At 39.6% G+C, this 14138-nt stretch overlaps 1 protein-coding gene across 2 annotated transcripts in view; it reads left to right on the top strand.

The window, feature by feature from the left end:
- Window positions 1–4424: 4424 nt before the first annotated feature.
- The window catches only part of FAM199X (family with sequence similarity 199, X-linked), a 29638-nt gene continuing 19924 nt past the window's right edge, over window positions 4425–14138 (top strand). The window contains exons 1-2 of one of the 2 annotated variants that reach the window (XM_007992444.3): window positions 4425–4954; window positions 13680–13899. In XM_007992444.3, coding sequence (XP_007990635.1) covers window positions 4758–4954; window positions 13680–13899 — 417 coding nt within the window. In that variant the 5' untranslated portion in view covers window positions 4425–4757. The remainder of the gene's footprint in view (window positions 4955–13679; window positions 13900–14138) is intronic. The other variant, XM_007992445.3, reaches the window with a different exon arrangement.

Raw genomic sequence — 14138 nt, 5'->3', positions numbered from 1 at the left:
ACCCAAGTTCCCAATCACATCCATTTATGCAAATGAAGGATACAAACTTGCTTAGTTCTGATTGGTGGAAGCAGCTGAGCCCCAGTTGGTTGATATGGCTGAACTCTGATTGGTTGATACAGCTGAGTTCTATAAGTCCCAAAGTAAAAAAGGTGGAGGTTTTTTGGGAACTCAGAGTGAATGTATGACCTCTAGTCAGCAAATGGCTGTTTGGCTCTCTATTTTAAATTTAGGCAATTAGCATTTCGGGATTCATCTTGAAGGATTGGTTCTTTCAGGTTCACATTTGTTCACAAGGGTTTCAATGATTGTATATGATTGATATCACACCATTTATTATCAAAAACGTTTTCTAAGTCCATCATGTATCTTTCAGAATTCACCAGTTTCACCACAGAAACGATCCACAATTTCAGTGTTACAATGTTTTGTCTAAAATGCCCATCTTTTGCTGGCCTACTCTTCTAAAAGCCCAGGCCAAATCTCACTCACTGTAAAGCCCTCACTAATCTTCTTTCTCCCAAGCCAAACTCATCCTTTCCTTAAATGTCCACTGATCTTTGACAAAGGAGCAAGGGCAATACAATGGAGGAAAGATAATCTTTTCAATAAATAATGTAGGAGCTTCTGGACATCCACGTGCAAAAAGAATTGATCTAATTCTTAACATCCTTTACAGAACTTCCTGAAAGACCTACCACCTCTTCAATGGAAAGCATCAACAGTTTGCCCTCTACAATTCTCTGAATTTCTCACCTCAAAATCCTCATCTTGCTTCTTCCACCAATCCTGGATTATTGTAAAATGATTCTTACCCAATCTTAATCAAGACCCCACATTGAAATACCCACCTTAAATCAAACTTCCAATTCTTAATAAATTCTGCCCAGACATTCCCCTCTGAAACATTGCCAAAGTTTGTGGAAGCTGAGGTTTTCCTTGCCAAATACATAAGAAATTCAAGCTTTGTTTTATCAGCAGGTTTTGTTGGTGATATTTGACTCAGCTAAATACACAAACACACACACACACACACACACACACACACACACACTTTGAGCTCATAAATCACATGAAAAAATTATAAGGGTTAGATTACCGATTATTGGGTCAAGTCCAGTGTATTTCTATCCAATGGTAAACAAAATGATAAGTTAGTTGACAATTCTCGATACCACTCAGTCTCTCCTGCAGCCATCAGCTCTCTGGTAGGTAAATCATGCATCTGAAGACTTCAAGGCAGATTACCCCAGGGTTTGCTCTCAGGCTCAGATCTTCAGAGAAAATAAGGAACTACTGTACCTACCCACATTTTCAGAGAAACAGAAATTAGGAAGGATGTTGGAGAATGGAAGGGAGAGATGAATTGGGTAAATCCATTGAGGTGAAGTACACCCAAGGGACAAACCAAATCGAAGTGAGACAAGAAGGCAGGATGCCCAACAGTCATCAACTCCAATGATTACAAACTTGGTTAAGATGTATTAATACATTATTACCATATATTTAAGTAAACATTATACATACAGTGCACAAACTCTATGTACTGCTATCCATATCTATGTCAGTATTTCTCACTGATAAATATATGCAGGGACCTCTTCCTTTTTTTTTTTTTTTTTTTTTTTTTTTTTTTTTTTTTTTTTTTTCTGAGACGGAGTATCGCTCTGTTGCCCAGACTCACTGCAACCTCCACCTGCCAGGTTCAAGCGATGCTCCTGTCTCAGCCTCCAAAGTAGCTGGGACTACAGGCGTGCACCACCACACCCAGCTAATTTTTGTGTTTTTAGTAAAGATGGGGTTACACCATGTTGGCCAGGCCGGTCTCGAACTCCTGACCTCAGGTAATCTGCCTGCCTCGACCTCCCAAAGTGCTGGGATTACAGGCATGAGCCACCATACCCGGCCTAGGACCTCTGTTTTGTTTTTTTTTTTTTTAAATTATCTCACACCCAAACATTTCTGTAAATTCTTTTTATAATATTTCTTAAATGTAAGTAAACACTAAGTATAAACTGCATGTTCATAAAGCTCTTGTACAAATGTAACACCAAAGGAAATTTACAAATTGTGCACAAACTTTTTTACAAAGTCAGTGTAATGTGGTATATATGATGAAACAAAACTGCCCTAGAAACGTGAACATACTACTGACTGGCAAGCATATGCTCTTGGCCTTCAGAATGCTTGTAAGTATGTCTTGGGGTTGACTTCACTTTCCCATCACGTTCTTCTTTTCAGACTACTGCAACCCTTCATTTGTATAGGAAGATGCCAAGTATGAGGTTCAGCTCATTTGTCTTCTCACTAGATCATGACAATTAAAGTAGTATTACCTTATGCTAATTCATTGTGAAAATAAACTCAAATACATGTCCTAATCATGTGGCAGCAGTTAGTTATGTGGTCATACAGATATTTCAGAATATGCTTAAAATCAAACACAAAAGTAAAACACATACTTGTAGAAACCTCACATACTCTATCATTAGACTCCAGTTTAAAAAACACCCACCTCTTATAGTATGTGTAAAAGGTATATATATTTAAATTAGACCGCCAGGCGCAGTGGCTCCACCTGTAATCCTAGCACTTTAGGAGGCTGAGGCGGGTGGATCACTTGAGGTCAGGAGTTTGAGACCAGGCTGGCAAACATGGCAAAACCCCATCTTTACTAAAAATACAAAAATTAGCCAGGTGTCATGGCACATGCCTATAATCCCAGCTACTCGGGAGACTGAGGCAGGAGAATGGCTTGAACCTGGGAGGTGGAGGTTGCAGTTAGCCAAGATCACACCAATGCACTCCAGTCTGAGTGACAGAGCAAGACTCCGTCTCAAAAAATATATAAAATAAAATAAAATAAATTACACTATTTCGTTAGCCTCTTATTAACAGCTCTTATTAACAGTACTTATTAACCTGAGTACCTACATTGTCATGCAGCACTTGACTCTTGTTTCATTTGGCTAATCAAGTCTCTTGTTTGTGGGGACCAAGCCATGGCCCAATCAGCCTCATTGGCCTCAGACCCCTGGGGATTGGTGCATTAGGGACCATAGAACAAACCATCATCAGCCTCACTTCCACAAGTTTAAATTGGTCAGCCTCATTAGATATTAATGAATGATTCATTTTGAAAGCCACATACACAATGCAACATACCTTCTTGCAATCTCAATGAAAGAAAGCAGGCATGCTCAACAGTCAAACAAGTAACTGAAGCAAGATAATGTATACATTTTAAAGGCACGTTGGAAAAGCGGAGCTGTTTTCACTATAAGTTGCATTGGTAGGGCAAGGCACAGAGTTTAATACTGAATGGGGCTTGTTTTAGTGACAACCCCCACTTCTCTTGCCCTCTTTCTCTTCTTCCTCCTGCCTTTTTTCATCTTTCCCCTCCTTTCCACCTATTTTAGTTCTATGCTTTCCTGAAGGATCAATGTAGTTTTTTCATAAATACAGTTAATGCAAAGAATTGCTTTTATTGAAAAATTATGCTTATATGAAAATGTGCTTCCTTTTATAAAATAGTATTAGGTAGTTTTAAAGATTGTCTTCTTTGGGCAAAGTAAATTAGCAATCTTGGAGTTTCCTCTGAATATATATTTTTTAAATTTTACGCATCCAAGAACAGGAACCACTTGTCCAGAATACAGAGAAGAGAGATGAGATAAAGAGCAAAGTACAGTATATGACACCTAACAAGTTGATTCAAGTTGAACAAGTTAAGCTCCATAATATATTTTCTACGGGAGAGAGGGGACAAATTAGCAGGAGTGCCTAGGTCTCCTTTGGGAGTCAGGGAAGGCTTCACAGAGGAGATAACGTTTGAGCTGGAGTTTGAAGGATTAGCAGGGGAGAAATGGCAGGGCATGTCAAGCAGAGTGCCTATGAGCAAAAGGCGCAAAGCACAAAAGAGTACAACGTGTCCAGCAGCTCTGAGTAGGCGAGTGGCTGCAGCGTAGTGTTCTTGGAGTTAGGTGATCAAGGGTGACGGACGAAGGGACTATTTTTTCCTGCTTGGAAGATTTCTCTTACAGCTCATTGCACGGTGCTGGGCACACGTTGCAGGAGCTCAATAAATACTTGTTGAATTGGGACAGGGTGATCGAGTGCGCTGGGAACCAGGGCATCTGGATGCTTTCTCACGCACCCGCAGTGTGACCTTGGCCAAGTCCCTTTTCTGAGACTGCGGTTCCTGCTTAGTAATCAAGTGCGAGTGAGAAAGCGGAGGAGGAGGTTGGCCAGAGGCGCCGAGCCCTTCTAGCGGCCTGAATCCCTGATTCGATGAGTAGAGGGCGGGGCGGGCCGCTCGGGGCCGCGGCAGGCGGAGGTTCAGTTCCTCCTCCGGTCCAGCAGGGGGCACGGGGAGTGGCTTCCCGCCGCCCTTCCCCTCCTGGCGGGCGCCGGGCAGACTGCTGCAGTCACTAGCAGCGAGCGCAGTGGGCGGGGCGGGCCTGGCCGGGCCGGGCGGCGGCGCTGCGCTGACGGGCTGAGTCGGGCGGCGGCGGCAGCTGCAGAGGCTACCTAGGCGCTAACTGGGTGGCCGGTGGGCTGCTGTGGCCTCGAGCAGCCTCTTCGCGCGGCCCCGCACCCCGCAAGCAGCAGTGGGCCGCGACGCCCAGCCTGCCAGTGAGCTGCGGCGGGCACACCCCGGAGCGGCGGCGACTGCGGACAGGTTAGAGTGGGGGCAGGGGCGGGCGCGGGAGCAGCCCAGGGCCAGAGAGGGAGCCCGAGCCAGGCAATATCCAACCATGTCCGACGAGGCCTCGGCCATCACTTCCTACGAGAAGTTTCTAACCCCCGAGGAACCCTTCCCACTCCTGGGACCTCCTCGCGGGGTGGGCACCTGCCCCAGCGAGGAGCCGGGCTGCCTGGACATCAGCGACTTCGGCTGCCAGCTGTCCTCCTGCCATCGCACCGACCCGCTCCACCGCTTCCACACCAACAGGTACGAACTGCACCTGAGGGCAGGGGTGGATTTTCCACCTCTGGTCGCCCCCCTGCTCCTGGTCCTTCGTCCCGGGCTGCGCTTCCAGTCGCACCCTCCCCCACCTGCCTTTGACCGGCACTCATTCCCGGGCTCCTTCCCTGCCCCCCCTCCCTATTTTCACCCCTGCCCTCCGATTTTCCTTTCGACCGGCGTTTTACTCTCTTTTCCTCATTCATATTCTGGCTATAGCGACTCCTCCCTTCCCTACCTTCTTCCTCCCTCGCTTCCCTTCCCTCCCCCATCTGTACCCTACGAATCCCAAACCCCCACCCTTGATTTTTAGATACGCCCCTGTTTCCATCCATCTGCAAAAGTTTAACCCCTTCCATTTCCGGTACGCTGTAGAGGAATTTGGATGTCTCAAGATCAATCCATAGATCTTTTGAAAAGTGGCGTTGAAAGATGGCACGTTTAAAGCTAGAAGCTTAATTTTCCCTATTTTTAACCTATCTCACAGTCCTGTTCCCCCCCTCTGCCACCACCCCTACCCCATTTTTTTTTTTTTTTAGTTGAGCGCTAGGAAACTAGTCGATTATTTTTTTTTCCCCCTCCTTTATTAACTGTTTGCCTTAGCGCTTTAGGCTCAGCCAAACTGGGTAAGCTTAAATCTGGAAGATTCCTTCATATGACATATCCCTTGGTTTGCTTCCCCTTTGAAAGGACAGAGTAAGGCTTAGGATGGACTGACTTACACAAATTTATTCAGAGGGTGTATCTCCTCCTAACTGATTTCGGTAGAAGGTAGTGTTCTGGAGACTTCTCTCATGCAAGCATTTACGTGTTAGATCAAATCTTGGGGGCGGGGGGATTTGAAGACGTCCTAGATATAGCCTCAACTTTTAATATAGGTGGATATTTGAGATATGTATACAAAGGGCTGGGGGTGTGTGTGGATAAGGCTCTAGGAGAGGGGTTCAGCTATGGAAAATACTGGAGATAAATTAAGAAATTTAGTTCTGGCTTCTGATTCAAATTTATGATGTGAGTTTGATCAAATTCTTTCATATTTTAATGTCTTTAGCCTATTTCTCCCCTCCCTTCCCTTAAATCAGTCTGTAGATTGAATGAGCTTCTACCAGGTACAAGGAATGTGTAAAAGATGTTTCTTACATAAATGAAAGTTATAGTCTATGGGAACAAGGTGTTATAGTTAAATAATCAGAATATCAGTATAACACATCTCAAAAGGAAGTGGCAGTAAATTTATTATGAGTACTCTAAGTCGTCATTGCAAAAACTGAAGAAACAGGCCCAGAAAGAAAAGATTGAGTTCAAGGTCGTAAAACCTAGTCAAGCAAATCCAAGACTATTCTTTTGAAGCCAATGATTAAACCTGGAACAGAACTAATCGATCCCGTGTTACAAATAGAACTTATGGTTTCCTAGACCAACTCACAGAACCCTATTTAACCCCTAATGTCACTGTAATGTGAATGTAACGTATTCATGAAATCAAGTGTGCTTAGGGTTATTTATGTTGGAAAATAATATAAAAGAATACCTTTGTACATATTTGGCATTTAAGTTTTGCAGCCTTGGAGCAAGTCACATACCCAGGAAAGTTAAATGATTTCAGAATGATCCTGTTGGATGATGAGGGCAAGGGAGTGAGGGCAGAGGCTGTGGGTAAGTACTGCCAAAACTGGGTGGAGGTGATGGGGAGTGAAGTTATGAGAATAGTATGTTTCTTACAACTTGTTCTGTTTCTCCTCCTCCTCCCCATTTTTTCCCTGTGTTTTCTTCCCCTAAAAGACTGTGGTGAGGTCAGGACTTTTTTTCAATGGGGCAGTGAGGAGGGGAGAAGGAGGTTCTTTGCAAGCCCCAGTTTTTCCAAGTCAAGCATTTTTCCTAGTTACTGCCTGCTTTTTTTTTTTTTTTTTTTTTTTTTTTTTTTTTTTTTTTTTTTTTTTTTTTTCAACGTCCCTCTCCTACCCTACTTTTCACAAGGCTTGGCATGGTGGCAGGGGTTCTAATGCTCTATATCCTTTTCAGCAGAGAGTAGGGGAAGCAAAATTAGCAATATTCACAGCACATGATGTTTCTGCCCTAGGCTAACTTGCCTTTTAAATCTATTATCCTTCTGGAATGTTCTGCCTTCTTACCCCTCCTCAAGACGGTGCTTGAGAGGACCATAGGCTTCCAGCCATTTCTTTTCAGGAAGAAGCACACAGCTAAATCATATATTGGGCAAAGTTTAGGGAGTTCTTTTATTTTGGAGTGGTATGTGTCACTTTTTCCCTTCACATCACGTCATTTGCCAATTCAGGCAACAACCCAAAAATCACATTTCAAATAGTTGTAGGCTGAAATTCTGCCTTGGGTTTAGTCATTGTAAAACAAATTTCATTGGAAGTAGGAAGCTTGTTAATTGGTAGATATTTGACTTAACCTTTATTTTGCTTCCTTCTTGATACCTGATAAGAAAAATGTGGAGATTTAAAAAATAATGCCCTGATAAGGACTTTATGATTATGGCAGTTTGTGCCTACTCATTTACTGGATTCTGGGCTATATTTACAATTTTCATGAACAAAGACAGTCACAGCACTGAGGTTGAATGGATGCAATATTCAGATTTTTTTTTTTTTAAGACAGAGTCTCACTCTGTCACCCAGGCTGGAGTGCAGTTGCACAATCTTGGCTTAGGGCAACCTCTGCCTCCTGGGTTCAAGCGATTCTCCTGCCTCAGCCTCCCGAGTAGCTGGGACTGTAGGCGCATACCACTATGCCTGGCTAATTTTTATATTTTCAGTAGGGACAGGGTTTCACCATGTTGGCCAGGCTGATCTTGAACTCCAGACCTCAGGTGGTCCACCCACATCGGCCTCCCAAAGTGCTGGGATTACAGGTGTGAGCCACCGCACCCGGCCCAATATTCAGATTAAAGTCATTTGTGGCGTAGGTTGGTATGTCACTGGTTTAGGTTCAGTAGAAAATACATTACGTGGACACAGCCAGTTTCCTAATCATTCATACCTTAAGACCTACATGGATTGGTCTAGAATTTTAGGAAAATAGAATAAATTTCAGTAAGCCAAAAAAGTGAATGAATTTTTTAAAAATGTGAAATGTCAGTGTGGAACATATGTAGTGTTTAAGACATTTTCTGTCGTTTGGGGGGCAGTGATTTTCTGATGTAAATGGGGGCTTTCTCTTAGCACTTCCAGACTGTCGCATAAATCAGTTACTCAGTTATGTGATTTTAGAGCTCCATTTTCAATCACCATTAACCAGAAAAACCTAAAGACTATTGTGTGCCTTTGGTAACACCCATAGTTTTCCTATCTAGATACAGAATTAGAGGTGCAGAAGAGCTGTGGGTTGCAGGTGGGAGAACCATGTTGGAGAAATTTGGTTTGGGGACTTGCTGAGACAAGTCGAAAATGGGGGTTAGGATTTGGAGAAATATCCAGGCTAGAAATACAGATTTGGGAGTAATCAGTAGAAATCCGTGACGTGATAGAAGTGGAACTACAGGTTACAAAGGTTGAGAAAGTGGAAGCTTTTCAATAAATTTAGCAGGGAAGGAAAGGAGAAGGGGAGATGTTGTGAGAATTTGAAAGGGAAGTAAAGGTTTCTTTCTTTCTTTCTTTCTTTCTTTCTTTCTTTCTTTCTTTTTTTTTAACCTCATTTAGTTTTTCTTTTCCAAGAATAGAGATGTTACCTCCTTAGAAGCAGGCCACAGGAAAGGGAGAAATTGAAAATATAAAAGAAGATGGGATGAGAGAGAGAGATGATGAACTCAGAAGTGCAAATGGGATCATTAGCCTTAGAAATGACACAGAGTGTTTTTTACTTCCAAGGCAATAAAGAGGGTAGGAAAGATGGGTAATGAACCCAACATGATTGAGATAGCGAGGAGGAAAGTAGGGAACTTAAGTGGGTAGAAGAAGGGATTGTATATTCTCTAACTTGGAACCTTGGTGGTCTGTTGGACTCCAGAATAGCAGCAGAGGTCAGGTTGGCTATATGGGGATTCTGACAGAGAGTCAGTGGTGAATACAAGTACTAATAGGGCACTGTCCCCTAAGAATGAATGTATAGCATGGACTTCAAATGACCTCCATCAGCTTGACAGGACTTTATTCAACAGTGCTCATTGGCTGGATTCTTATCTTCAGAAGTGGCAATCAGGTCCACCTGAGAGAAAAGGGGACTGCAGAGGAATGTATACATGGTGCACATGCTTTTCTTAATTTTTAATTCTTAATTTTAACATTTAAATGGCTATTTACCAAAATACTATTGAGAGTCCTTAGTCTGTATATTCTTGCTGAAACACCTTGCAGAGAAATATTGTTGGCTTTATTTTTTTGTAAATTAAAATTTGGGCAGCAAGCCTAGTTATTGAGTTAAACACTGTGTTTCACTGGAATTCTTTTCAACATCTTTCACGATTTTGGAGAAAGTCTCCTTTGAGAGTAATATTATGGTTATAGCTAGAATCGAAGTGTTAGGTAGCTTTCTCTTAGTGGAATAAAATGTAAGGGCTTGTAAATTTGAATAGTTTAGTGCTGAGCACACAATGGACATTCATTACAAGTTTGAAACTGACAGAACAGTCTAAAAGAATCATACTTAAATTTTTATTTAAAAACTTATTATAGAAAACTGAGGGCATATAAAAAACTGTAGACCACTCATGATCCTTTTTCCCAAAGGTAACAACTATCAACATTTTAATGATGTTTCTTTTAATGTTTCTATGTACATATATAATTTTTAAAAATCAGGATCAGGCTGTATATACAGTTTGTGACCTGCATATTTGAACTTACATTGTTGGGTGTTTTCCTTTTGAATAGTCTGAAAATATGATTTTTAGTGATTATAAAAATACCATTCAAATATATCATTTAATCCCTATATTTTAGGGGCATTTGTTTTCCCTTTTGGACTATTACAAATAGTATTGTTTGAACATATTTGTATACATATCTTTTTTCCAAATTTCTATTTGGGGAAGGGAACACAATTCCTAGAAGGGGAATTACTAATTCCAAATGAATGAACCTTTTTAAACCTCTAGATGTACATAGTACTGCCAAATTGCTTTTAAGAAAGATTATGTCAACTTACACTGTCACTAGCAATGGATGAAAGTATTTCCTACTTTGTTTTTATCTATATTGCCTTAAAATTATGACCTTAAAAATTTGCAGATTAGAAGATACAAAAATTTTGCCAGGTGCATTGGTTCACACCTATAATCCCAGCGCTTTGGGAGGCCAAGGTGGGAGGATTGCTTGAGCCCAGGCGTTTGAAACCAGCTCGGACAACATGATGAAACCCTTTTTCTACAAAAAAAAGAAAAAAAAATGCAAAAATTAGCCAGGCGTGGTGGTATGTGCCTATAGTCCCAGCTGCTGGGAAGGCCGAGGTGAGAGGATGAATCAAGCCCAGGAGGTCAAGCCAGCAGTGAGCCATGATTGCACCACTGCACTCCAGCCTGGTTGACAGAGCAAGACCCTGACTCAAAAAAAAAAAAAAAAAAAAAAAAAGAAGAAGAGGATATAAAAAATGTTACAATCTTTACTAGTAAAAAATATTATTATTCTATTTTATGAATGGTTTGTTCAATTATGAGTTCAGTTTACTTGCCGCTGATAATTAAAAACAAAAAAAGACTTCTGAGAACATTCAGAACCTTGTGATGGTTACAAATCTGAAAAACTGAGAAACACACTGACTTTGCCCAAGGGTAAGAGCACAAAATGAAGCAAATTCCTGACTCCTTTGGCAGTGATCTAATGGTTAGATTACTAAATATGGCATTTTTTTTTTTTTTTTTTTTAAGGAATGTCATTATTACTCATGGAGAGAAACACATTTCTACAGAATTTTTAGAAGCTAAAAAGAAATTCTAATTAAAAACAATTATCTAACAGTTTTTCCTAGCACTGAACATATTACTTGGTACATAGAAGATACTGACTAAATGTTTGTTGAATGAGTGAATGAATAAAGGGAAAAAAATCACATGTAATTCGAAGACATAAGAGAAAAATAGTTTGCTCAGGACATAATGTAGATAGGGTTAACTGTGTCCAGAATGTATTTTTGTTTTGTTTTGAGACAAGGCCTTGCTCTGTCGCTCAGATTGAAGTACTGTGGCAGGATCAGCTTGCTGTAAGCACAGACTCCTGGGCTCCGGTGAACCTCCTGCTTCAGCCTCCTGAGAGTAGCTGGGAATACAGACATGTGCCACCTTGCTCAGCTCATTTTAAAATTTTTTGTAGAGACAGTGTCTCGCTTTGTTACCCAGACTGGTCTCAAAGCAGGGTGTGATTCCTCTTCATAACTTTTATTGCAAGACCTGGGATAATTTGGTTAATTAAAAATTTTTCTAAAATGAGGATACTGTTCACCTAGCAAGCATGTGATGAAAGTAATATTACAAGGTATTCTAGGATTCTTAGATGAATTTTATTTTTTTTTACTATCTGTAAAAATTTATTGATATCCATTTTCTATTTACTGAATTATAATAGTTTGTGTGTATGTGTGTTTCAGTGTTTTAAAATGCTCTACCTTCAATTCAAAAGAAAAGGTACCATAAAGTTTTTCAGATTGTCCAAATTTTGTATGTAAATCAAGAACTTCTAAAAGATTAACCATACAAAATGGAGGAAGTTAAAAAAATGAAGTGCGTAATTTGAGAAACAGTAGATTTAATGAAGGATGAGACACGACCTAATAATAGGTAAATAACAGACTTTTCATAAGGAAGTCGTTACTTCAGGAGCTTGTTAGTACTGGAAATACTAAATCATTATCTTAAGGATTAATTCCCTATGCTACTGGCAAAGCAATGAAAATTGTCTTATTAATAGTATAAAACTAGTGGAAATTTACAAAAGAAAACAGATTGATAAATTTCAAGACCAAAAAAAAAAATCCAACCAAAAAACCCTACAATAAATACTGTAGACAAAATGTTAATATCCTTAATGCATAAATAACTCTTACAAAATTAGTAATGAAAATATTAACACATAGGAAAACACCATAGCAGAATAGCTAATAAATATTTAAAAATTTGATCTTGCTAGTAATTAAATAAATAAAACTTGATATAAAAATGTTTCTGTGCCAGTGCAGTGGCTCACGCCTGTAATTCCAGCACTTTGGGAGGCTGGGGTGGATGGATGGCTTGAGCTCAGGAGTTTGAGACAAGCCTTGGCAACATGGCAAAACCCCATCTCTACAAAAAATACAAAAATTAGACAGACGTGTTGCACCTGTGGTCCCAGCTACTTGGGAGGCTGAGATGGGAGAATCACTTGAGCCTGGGAGTTTGAGGCTGCAGTGAGCTGTGTTTGTGCCACTGCACTCCAGCCTCAATGACAAAAGTGAGTCCCTGTCTCATAAAAACAAAAAGTTTCTGTCCTATAAGATAGGTAAAAAAATTTTTTAGCAATTTTAGTGCTGTTAAGATTGTGGTGAAATGAGCACTTTTATATACTGCCTTGGGGAGTATAAATTGATGCAGCCTTTCAGAAAGGTGTTGACTAAATTGATCCTTAGAAGTGTTCATATTCTTTGACTCAGTACTTAGCTTTCAAGCAGCTGTGTCCTGAGATAATATATTTTGATAAATAATTATAAACAAGGCTCATCTCAGTATTATTTCTAATATTAAAAAATTAGAAACAACTTATGTATCTATTATTGGGGGAATAAAGTTAAATAAATTATGATACATTTAATACAATGGAATATTATATAGGCATTAAAATGGTTTTAAGTAATATACTTAGGAAAATATTTAGCATATTAATGTTAAATGAAAAAAGCAATATACTAAAATATATATACACAGAATGGTTGCTGATTCTGTAAAAAATATGTATGCACATAAAAATAAACTACCAAAATATTATAGATTAGTTACTGCTGGATAATGGAATTATTGATCATTTTATTATTCATTCCTTTCTTTCCAACATCTTTGCAATGAGCCTGTACAGCATTAATATGGAAAAGTTACTTAAATATAACAAACACTTCTTGAACATCTACCTGTGTAGATGCTTGTTGGTGCTTTTCTCTGCCCTGCAATGGCCCCACTCTTCCTTTAACAATAATAAAAGCTGTCATATATTGGGCACTTTTTATGTGTGCTGCAAGTGCTCTGTATTCATTCTCATGTGATCATCACAGTACCTCCATTGGGACACAGACTTGGAGAGAGTGTTATTTGCTTAAAATCAATTAGCTAGGAAGTGACAGAGCAAGAATTTGAACTGTCTGATTCTTAACCACTATGCTGTATGTTTTGTTTGTGGATGAAGATTTTACTTTAGTCCTAATTTAAATACTACTTTCTTTTAAAATAGTGTACTACAAAAATTTTCAGGCAGCTACAAAAGTAGAGAGAAAAGTGTGATGTACCCCATGTTCCTGTCACCCAGCTTCAACATTTATTCATATATGGCATCATGCTTCATCTGTACCTCTATCCACTCCCCAACCCCTGCCTTATTTTGAGGTAATTCCTAGACATATATCATTCATAAATATTTTAGTATATTTCCTTAAAAGGTAAGGGTTCTTTTAAAAATACAAAAAAAAAAAACCCTCACATTCCTTATAAATGTTATAAATATGTCCTGTTAATTATATCTTAACATTGTGTGGATTCTGTAGTTCTTGTGATTTCTTTTGTGTTGTGTTTTTGAAGGTGGAACCTAACTTCTTGTGGAACAAGTGTTGCCAGCTCAGAAGGCAGTGAGGAGCTGTTTTCATCTGTGTCTGTTGGAGATCAAGATGATTGCTATTCCCTGTTAGATGATCAGGACTTCACTTCTTTTGATTTATTTCCTGAAGGGAGTGTCTGCAGCGATGTCTCTTCTTCTATTAGCACTTACTGGGATTGGTCAGATAGCGAGTTTGAATGGCAGGTAAGTTTTTTTGTCCTTTTCTTGTCCTCATTACTATAGAAGTAGAACTATAAACTTCTCTTTTGATATTTTCATCTCTACTTCAAAGTAAATTTCTCTACTGTTTATCCAGTCCTGGAAATTCTCTTACAACGTGTTTTAAAGTTAAGAATTTGATGGGATATCTTTATTTTTGCTAATGTACCTTTTAGATGCTGTAGATCTCCTTTTGTAGATTTTTATGTTATTTAATACTTGTG

Source organism: Chlorocebus sabaeus, chromosome X (assembly GCF_047675955.1).
Source record: "Chlorocebus sabaeus isolate Y175 chromosome X, mChlSab1.0.hap1, whole genome shotgun sequence".
In the NCBI taxonomy this organism is placed as follows: domain Eukaryota; kingdom Metazoa; phylum Chordata; class Mammalia; order Primates; family Cercopithecidae; genus Chlorocebus; species Chlorocebus sabaeus.
This window is presented reverse-complemented; position numbering and strand designations above follow the sequence as displayed.